At 38.6% G+C, this 10,648-nt stretch overlaps 1 protein-coding gene across 1 annotated transcript in view; it reads right to left on the reverse strand.

The window, feature by feature from the left end:
• Nucleotides 1–10,648, reverse strand: part of CPNE9 (copine family member 9) — a 162,806-nt gene that overhangs the window by 124,699 nt on the left and 27,459 nt on the right. The window contains 2 exon segments of the mRNA XM_072420685.1: nucleotides 6,996–7,042; nucleotides 8,539–8,579. Coding sequence (XP_072276786.1) covers nucleotides 6,996–7,042; nucleotides 8,539–8,579 — 88 coding nt within the window.

Consider the following 10,648-nt stretch of genomic DNA (forward strand, 5'->3'; position numbering starts at 1 on the left):
TTCTAATATGGGCCTGCTTACTATATATATATATATATATATATATATATATATATATATATATAAAGGTGGTATATTGCCAAGGGTACCACTTTGCATTAATCTGAATGCGTTTTTTTTGTTTTTTTTAGGTAATGTTTTCCTTTATCAATAACACCAATATATCATATTCATTTTAAGTATTTGGAATTACTAACTCATATGAGGAAAAGCAGAAATATTCTTAGCACGCGTACTACCAAGACTAATCAAAGACTGAGCAGGTGCCGGGAGACATCGGCCAGATATAACTAAGTTTCTGGATCCTTCCAAATTTTCGAGCTGTCTTCAGTTTAAACTGTTTGCAATACTAACAAGAAAGGGAATTCCATAAGGGAGGGAACCCCAGCCAAAAACTGAAGTGTGCCGGCAATCACTGGCCACTTGATGAGGAAAATGGGAGATTCTTGTTACAGCAGAAGCAGCCTACACCGAGCAGATGGGAAAGAGGACGCAGAACGCTAATGGTAATTACACAAAGCCCTACATATCACAATATCTGCAAGAAAATGTGAGCTCACTCTACACGGCACCCAATGGTGGTCTTATACCCCACTCACCCTGCTGCCATGAATGATTCTTAATTCAATAGATACCTGGCCAGCTCTCTTCTGTACCCTGGGGGTAATTCTCGGCATCTGTTCTTATTCTGTATGTGTGGACTCCGCACAGTACCACTTCTCATGTCCTGTATACTGGGTCTAATTCCCAGTATCTGTTCACATTCTGTATGTATGGACTCTGCACAGTACCACTTCTCATGCCCTGTACCCCGGGTGTAATGCCCAGCATCTGTTCATATTCTGTATTTATGGATTCCGTACAGTAACACTTCTCATGTTCTGTACCCTGGGTCTAATTCCCAGTATCTGTTCAAATTCTGTATGTATGGATTCTGCACAGTATCACTTCTCTTGTCCTGTACACCAGGTGTAATTCTCGGTATGTGTTCTTATTCTGTATGTATGGACTCTGCACAATACCACTTCTCTTGTCCTATATACTGGGTGTAATTCTCAGTATCTGTTCTTATTCTGTATGTGTGGACTCTGCACAGTACCACTTCTCTTGTAATGTACCCCAGGTGTAATTATCGGTATCTGTTCTTTTTCTGTATGTATGGACCCTGCACAGTACCACTTCTTTTGTCCTTTATACTGGATGTAGTTCTTAGTATGTGTTCTTATGCTGTATGTATAGACTCTGCACAGTACCACTTCTCTTATCCTATATACTGGCTGTATTTTTTTGTGTCTGTTCTTATTCTGCATGTGTGGACTCTGCAGAGCTCAGACCTAGAGATTTAAAAGCAGCCCAAGGGGTAAAGGATCAGTAACCAGGAGCATACAAATAGAAGGAGAGAGAAGAGAAATGGTGTGATGAGCTCATCAGTCCTCTGCTTCTCTTTTATTGGACATTCACAAGGAATCACCCTTTAAGTGTTAATGATGCATCATACCAAGGCCCCATCCACAATCCAATGTATCAGGCACCACTTACTGGTGCAAGGGATAAGGTGAGTTTTGCTCTTATTCTATCTAACCAGCTATTAACCCTTGCAATAAGGAGGAAGACCTACAGCAAGGAATAATACATTTTACCCAGAGTGCAGCTTTAAGTTCTTCTCCTGCATAATCCATCTTTATTATATAACCCTATAAAGCAATATTAAAAAAAGAAGAGGGCGGAGTTTAATTAATGAAATCAGGCCAGGCAAGAAAAAGGCAGATATAATAGATCAATTAGTGTTTCAGGCTGATGTGACCACACTGAAATTTCCCAGTAGATGATGAACTCATTTAGCTTGTTATTGCTTTATACAGCTCATGCTCAAGTTCATTAGTAGATATTATCTGCCTGGCCAAGGTATTCTGTTATCGCATTGAGAATGAGAATCATTAGAAATCCAGCAGAAGGTTTCCGAAATGCTGAAAAATCCATCCCATGACAAAAGTAAAGGCAAAAGTCAACATTTAACAGGAAAAACATAATAATCTGCTTTTCTTTGGGTTTTAGATATAAATAGAAATTATGCTTTTTGCCTGCTGTAACCTAAAACTCACAACATGGTGAAGTTAGGTGTATGCTCAACCCCTGCTGGCTATTGCAGACTGGGTGATGTGAGACAAATTTAATTTCCAGACCCCATTTCACCTAAGTAATCAGGGTAGCCCCTGGGACCTATGTACTGGAGCAGGGGTGGTCAAGTGAAGACCCTGATATCAAAAAGCTGCATATAATATATTAGGTGAATGTAATACTACAATAAGCTGTTAGAGATAGCAAATGAGGTTATTGGGAGACTAAATGTATACTCTAGGTGATAGTTAAAGACAGCATAAACTATCTGGTTAGTCATTTAGTCTCAACTTCATAAGTGGTCATTTTCTAGGGTGGTCTGCATACAAATTCAGTTTGTTCAGGAATGTGCTGATACAGTGTGTGAGGAGCAGTGCTGTAGTCGATAAATCCACTGCCCTTGGCAAAGTTTTCTTATACCATTTTCATGGAGTTTAATTCACACAGATGCTAAACTGATACTCAGGGGAGGCAACCAGTGACTGTATGAGCACAGACATAATACAAAGCTTTGGGAATTATTGTGCTGTCAGCTGGAGCGGAGACGAATTGATCACAAAGGTTACTGATAAAGTTTTTTTGTAATTCATGCTAAGCATAGGGAGGGACAGGTATGGAACACATTTTAGGTTTGTTTAGTGTTGAAAAGGAGAGGGGGTTGTGCTGAATTTATTAATGGGGGAGATGGAGGGTTGTTTGCACACTATAATACACAGTGCACCTGCCGCGTATAGGAACCATGGCACAAGAGATGAGCACCCCATGCCTCTAATTGGTCACTGGTTGCAGAGGCATCTTGTAAACTTCTCCTGGACAGATCTTTTGCAGCCCTTGTAATGATGTCATGGGGGCTAAGAAGAGGGATTGTATAGGTAAAATAGAAGTACAAAGGAACCCAGGGGGTTCCCTTCAACACTAGAGTTCAGCTTCAAGATTCCACCCAATGTGCGGAGAACTGATCATAACTTGCAACATGCTGCCATTTTCTGATTATTTGAATTCTCATTTCATTGTAAAAGTAAAAAAAAATACACAACATCAAGAATTGTTTTTGCTGCCCGTTGCAGTTATTAGGATGAATATTAAGATGGCAAAGAGAACCGGAACTGTAGGTAATAATAAAAAGACATCTGAAACTGATTTCTGAGCTTAGGAGGATAACGTAATATATCACAGAGAAATAAGAAAAGGATTCTCTTCTGTAATTGAAATCTGGGGGGGTCCCACTCCACCTGCTGTGTGCACGATAGGAAATAGATATTAGCATTGGCGTACAGCAACAAAAATAGGATGTCATTATAGAATGTGCGGTGAGTGGGTGGAGCTGGGAACATGAAGACATCTCGCTGCTGGGATCACCAATGGAATACATTGAAAACTTTACTTGTCTGTATTTGCCCTAAATATCGATAAAGCTCATCTTAGGGCAAAAACTATCCAATGAATGAAAAGGACAGCCAGGGACAGTCAGGCTGGGGAGGAAAGGCCTTAAAGATGCTAGACATCCTCTAGCCAGGACATAGGCTGGATTGCTGCAGCTTCTATTGCACATTATGAGAAGCTCACAGTGTGCAGTGAAATCAAACTGAGCCAATTAAATCCAGAAGAGGAGGCTGCACAAGACTGGAGGTCAGATACAAATTATTGAAGCTTACCCAGTACATATGACCACGGCCAACACTTTTATGAATGTAAAGCCAGGGGAGAAATTTGATGTGGAAACCAAAGGAGTTTCATCTTTCACATATCCTGCATAATTAAGGTGCCCCAGATTCATGTAGTGAGTTGTAACTCCTTGCTGATCCCAGGATTACACAGCAAGACTGAACAAGAGCAAAGCTCATTACATTTCCAGGAATCTATAGCACAGGGATACATTGTGGATTTTGTTTAAAGTTTATGTCTGGGTAAAAAAAAATCCTATGTAGTACATTTCTGCAGTACATAGACATTTCATCCAGGTTTGACTTTTAAAAAATGCTGCAAATATAGAAAAATACTTGGATGAGCCAGAAATTTCCTGAACTACAGAACAATTGCCTACTATAAACCAGGGCAGGTGTGCTGTGGGGGGGGGGGGGGGGGGGGGGGGGAGGAAGGGCTCTGACTTGCTGCAGCTTCCAATGTATATTGTGGGAAGCTTGCCATTTGCAGTGATTTCAGTCCAGTAAAGGGAAGGCTGGAGTTTGGCTTTAATTTTTTTTCAAGTCTCATGACTTGAAGGAACGCCAAGCATAACTGACAACCTAGCACCTTTCTAGAAGCGTTCATCGGACCATACACAATCCTGTTCATTGGGTAATTACTTGTGAAAAGACCTGGCACCTTTCACATGACAAATTCCTTCAAATTTGGGACGAAGCCATTTCATTAAAACATTCCAAGCTTTGCAGATGCTCCTTGCTCTACAAAAAATAAAAAGCATCTTCAAAGTCTATTTATATTCCAGTTCAGGAAGAAAGAAGGAAAAGGATTTTACAAAAAGACGGTGCTGCAACCAATCAAAATCTGTGTGCCTAAAGTCTTAAAGGGAAACATTAAAGGTATGACAATATAATAAATTCATCTTTTTGAAATTAATGTTTCATGTTCATTCTTTGTTTTAGATAGCTTGTTTAAAAGGAAGCAATAGTCAAAAGTTTACTCAATGGATTTGCCACACCAATATTACTTCTAGTAACAGAATCTTTTTTAAAAAGTAAGTCATTTACATTTTCTTGGCTTAGCCATTACCTCATTTCCAAACCATCAAGCCTTCTGCTGTACATCAGGGATATTTTACCAAGCTTAGTAAGTGAGATAAATCTCTGCTGACTTCTAACTATCCAATCATGTGCAAGGAAAATTGTTTTTTTTTTATTTACCTGAATGTGATTGGGTATTTTTTTGCAAAATGAACTAAGCTAAGTGAAATCCTACAATGCAAGGTGATAATACCTTGGAAAAGTAAATATACTGGGCTTGATTTATGGTGATAATACTTTGGAAAGTGAATACACTGGGCCTGATTAATTGAAGATATGCAAGACTGGAAAATATCATGAGAGAACCTGGGTTATCCAGAAAACCTGGAATCGATTTTTTAAAAAATATTTGCTATTAGTTGGACAATGTTTTCAATCCTGGACCAGATCCATTCTAGGTTTGCTCATCTCCAGTCTTGGAGAGCTTTAATAAATCAGACCCAATAAATTCCTTTAGTAAATCACCCTCAATAAAAAGAAGGTAATTATAACCTATTTAATGCAAGAATATAAAATTTAGGGCAAACTTTCGTGGTGGGTTAATGTAGCAATGTTAATGTACGTAATTCGTCATATAAACATTGAGGCAGCCCACTCGTTTTGCACCACAACCCACCTATAACCAGAAAAGTTCCATTTATTAAACACACAGATGGCTGTGATCAACTGCAAGGCATGTGCGAGAGAGGGGGGAGGAGGAGGCATTCATCCCACCATTTACTACGTGTTGCTGCAAGGCACATATGTTAAACCAGGCTAATAGATTTTATCAATTTGTTTTACATTTCTTGTTATGCATAGTTGTGCTATAGGCAGCAGAATGGTGGCTCAGTGGTTAGCACTCTGGCCCTTGGTCCTAGGTTCGAATCTCGGCCAGGATACTATTTGCATGGAGTTTGCAGATTCTCCCCATGTTTGCTCCCACATCTCCCACATTACAAAAACGTGCAGTTATTTTCATTGGCTTGGCTATTTTCATTGGCTTCCCCCTAAAATTGGAAACCTTGGACTGTATTAAAAACATATGACTATGGTAGGACATTAGATTGTGAGCTCCTTTGAGGGACAGCTAGTGACATTACAATGGCTTTTGTAAACCGCTGTGTAATATGTCGGTGCCATATAAATACTGTGTAATAATAGGGGGCATTTATCAAACAAATCACCAACGGATGAAATAAGCATGGTGTGTCCGACTCCTAACACCTATCTCTTATGGCCAGAAACTAAATTTAAAAATGTTTAAATATGGAGCGGGCAGAATATTTATTGAAATAAAAGAAACGTATTTGCCTGTGCACAATGTTGTACATGTGCAGCTCAGTGTGTGATGCCGGGAATCCGAGCATACGCCTGGCTTGACATAGTGTTCTATAGGATCAGACCAGACAGGATAGCCTACCCTATGCCAATCAGCCAATCAGCCATTCACCCACCTATCGTGATTCACCAGTTCTCCAACTTTGGACCACCTTTGTGAGTATTAATCGCTATATACTGAGAACACCCCACAACAGCAGCCAGTTTGGAGATGCTCTGACCCATCATCCAACCATCACAATTTAGTCCTTGTCAAAGTCACTAAGATTCTTACACTTGCCCATTTGTCCCACTTCCAACACAGAACTGACTTACTCGCTGCCTAATATATGCGAGCCCTTGCCAGGTGTCATTGTAACCAGATCATTAATGTTATCCCTTCACTAACAATTATTATTAATGTTTTGGATGATCAGTGTATATATAGTAATACAACACATATAATAAAATAGCAAAATTCTTGCATAAACTGCTTCTCTTTAAATGTTCCCACTGAAAACAAGAAAACCTGTCATGCCATTCACACACATATATGATGCAAGGCACGTACAATACACGGTATCTATTTTCATCCCTATCCCATGAAAGGGACATATAAACCAATCAGTGAAATCTCTCTCCGTATTGCGCTGTTCTGGCTCCCTGTGTAATCTTGTAAAGTGCTTCACACATGGCTGACAATGTAGAAATAAAGTTACATGATGAAATTTCAGCATGTGCCCAAAGCAAGTCAAAGCGGATCAGTGACCGGGGTGTACAAGATGTTCTTTCTGCAGCATTAAATCACAGATTGGGAAAAGAATATGAACTTACTTCTGTCCATTCTTTGTTACCGATCCCTTGTACATAGAGGACCACCACTGCAAGAGACAAGAAACATGTCACCGGAGAGTACACAGAAAGGCCAACCTAAATGTAGCCACAAATGTTAGTTTTTTGTATAGAGTGGGGAAGTTATTTCTATGGCTCCATTGGAGATACCCCATCCCTCCATGTTCTGTAGACTCAACAGGAATTAGGAAAATATCTTTACATTATCAGGGAAAATCCCTTTTTAGACAGTTGCTACTACAGAAAGTGTCCCCATTGGAGATTTTTCCCCCCATTGATGTTCTAGTGGGAATTTAAAATTTCATGTTAAGCCTGAGTTTAATTAGTGATCAGGACCATAAAGGAGAGTGAATCTCTCTTAGGGGTTTACATATGGCAAAATAAACCTGACCAAGATTCTCAAAACACTCAAACTAGAAAAAATGATTGCCTTAATTTATTATTGAATAAACATGGTAAATAACCTTTAATATCCATCCTGTTACTGTATGGGAGATGGTCCGCACTGATGTTATATACAGCTGTCTTCAGACATTTACAAATGGAATTGATGGGGTTCCCAAATACATAACATTGGCCACCTGGACTGGACGGGAACGTATACGTGGAGCACTGGACCAGGATTTTGCATTGTATGTATTTCTGTTGGCATTTTAAAAGGCTACTCTCTATGATCTAATGGGTCCCAAAAGGAGATCCCTCGAATGACAGCTCTATGTTTGGACCAATGAAGATTATGCCAAATAAATGTGTGGGAGACCAAGTCAATTATTTTGCTATCAAAGTAAAAACTATTCTCAATGACCTCCTTCATCAGGGCTAAAAAAACATAAAACACTTTCATCAGAACTTTGCATAGTGATTCTTCCTCACTCTATCCAAAACAAAAACCAGCTGTGGTTTGATTTAGGTGCCTAAGACAATCAAGTACACAGAGACATAGGCACTGCGAAACTCACAAATTTATTTGGAGGCCATTGTATGACAGGTATACTAAATGTTTTACCTGGGCAGCATGGTGGCTCAGAAGTTAGCACTCTGGCCTTTGTAGCGCTGGGTCCCAGGTTCAAAACTCATGCCAGGACACTATGCATGGAATTTGCAGGTTATCCCTGTGACATTAGATTGTGAGCTCTTTTGAGGTTCAGCTAGTATCTTTTGACTTTGTGAAGCTGTAATATATCAGCGCTATATAAATACTAGTTAATAATAATTTATCCCATACAGCTTCAAATTGTCATTTCTACACCCAAATCTGAATCCTAAACAAAGATTTCATGGGTAACCCAAAACGTTTTTTTTCGTCCTTATCATCCACATCAGCCCTTAAATGATCTCACCAAGAATGATAAGGGTGAAACACATGACATTTGTTTGTCTACCGGATCACACTTAGAACTCTGTCAACATTTACTGAAATGGGCCTGAACTCCACTCAATGGAATATGCACATGGACATTGGCAATTATATGGAATTCTATTGCTAATAATAGTTTGTAGTTATCAGAAAACTGTTAGCACTAACCTGGGTCAGACTTGGAAAATGTGTCCATATCCAGCAAACTCCTATAGGGAAACAGATAAAAGACAAGATGGTGAGAGAAGGAAAAAAGACAAAAAAGACAAAAAAATTTAAATTGTATACAGAAACAGAATAAAGGAAACACAAAGAAAAATAAGGAAAAAGTAATAAGGGAAAGAGACACGGGAGACAAGAGGGGAGGCAGAGAAAAAAAACCCTTACCCAGGGCCAAGCATGCCAAAATGTACCAAACAGCACATCAATCATACTAAATTGACAATATTAACTATATAAACTATCAATTTCTCAACATTGTAAACTACTTCTTCTGTAAATATTAGAACATAACAATGAAACAAGTAATACTTACCATGTATGTATGTATCAATGTGTTCTATTCTATCGTCCACTAATATCAGTTTTTCCTTCTCATTTGCTTCTCCTGGGATGCCATTTTTGTTCCCAGTATATCTGAAGCTGGCTGTTACCTGCTTACTTTTAGGCCCAGTGTACACAGACTGCTTTGCCAGTGTTAAAAAGCAGAATTTACAAGCCCATGTTCAAAATTTCTATTCATTCCAATGTACTGGTGCACATTAAAGTGCTTTTTTATAGATTTTTTAAATTGCAAAAAGAATGCAGTGTGCAGCACTTGGTGACTCTATAAAGCCTATAAATGCTCATAAACGTGCTTCAACAAAGCTTCTACTAAAACACTGCAGACTTTGTGCATTTTTTTGCACTGTATGTGTATATTTGGACATTATTAATAACTTTATTCATGTAAACCAGGGCTTTTCGCTGGCCCGTTGATGACACTGCTAGATACCACACATGTGCACGCAGGACTAAGTAGCTATCTCCTAAGCATAAGAGAATCTTGAAATACTTTGGAGGTAATGCCTCCTGCATTCTGGGGTTTATGACATGAACATTGCATGAACATTGCGGGGGGCTACGGGTGGTTGAACATATTTCATTTTTGTTTTGGTAAAAAAATAGGATGTGAGAAGGTGGAGCAGCCAGAAAAAAAAGTATTTACCCCCCACCTTTCCAAAACCAAAATACCACTGCACACATTAAATACTAATATTAGTATTTAATATGTTGTACAGAGATTAGGTTAAAAAAGAGGTTTAAGGTCCATGGCAAGAAAAGGTATTAGGGTTGAATTACATAAGGAGTACAGGCTTTTTACTGAGCATTGCAGGGGGATAAATCACTTTGCTAAGTGATCAAGCATCAAAGAATAGATTTATGAATGGACAATTCAACCCATCAACACCCACTAACAGCTAGAAATACTTGGGGATTGCCTAAAGCTTCAAAACATACCTGTGAGATGACTTTCCTTTAAACCTATAGCTCCAGCTTTCATACAATTTATTAAAGAGACTAAATTCAGAGCACAGAACTTCCCAGAACTGCAGTTTGACTTGCTAATATAAAACTGTGGAGGATTTCCCAGTATTCAGAAATGTATTTATTACTACCACTATTCCTTTATTAAAGACAGCTACAAAGGACATGCACTGAAAACAAATCAATCTCACACCAGTACACATATAGAATATTTATTATCTATGAATAATGCAGGTAAGTTTGATTTCACCATTCCGGAAGCTGCACTGTATAGAAAATAATTTATTATTACTTCACTGTGTGTGTTAATGCCGTTATAATGGTACTTGTAAAACGTGTCAACCTGGACAAATATTATGAATACATTAAAATGGCCCATGGGACAAAATGTAAAATGTCTCAGCAATTAGGATGTGGAATTATGCATAGAATTGTTATAATGGACAGCAGTGTACTGCAAACAGAGCGCAAATATAGCAATAAAAAATAAACTATAGAATATATATATAATGTGCATTTATATATATATTGCCTGGTCAAAAACACACAATCTAATATTTCATTAGATCACATTTAGCTTTGAATACAGCCATGGTATCATTCTGAAATGATGTTTATGAAATGTCACAAAATGTATTTTCATCAAGATCTTGTATTAATGATTGAAGCAATAGACCGCTGTGTAAAGTCCTCTCCAGCTCATCCCAAAGATTCTCAGTAGGGTTAAGGTCTGGGCCCTGTGGTGGCCAAT

The sequence above is a fragment of the Pyxicephalus adspersus genome, chromosome 8 (assembly GCF_032062135.1).
Source record: "Pyxicephalus adspersus chromosome 8, UCB_Pads_2.0, whole genome shotgun sequence".
Taxonomy (NCBI): domain Eukaryota; kingdom Metazoa; phylum Chordata; class Amphibia; order Anura; family Pyxicephalidae; genus Pyxicephalus; species Pyxicephalus adspersus.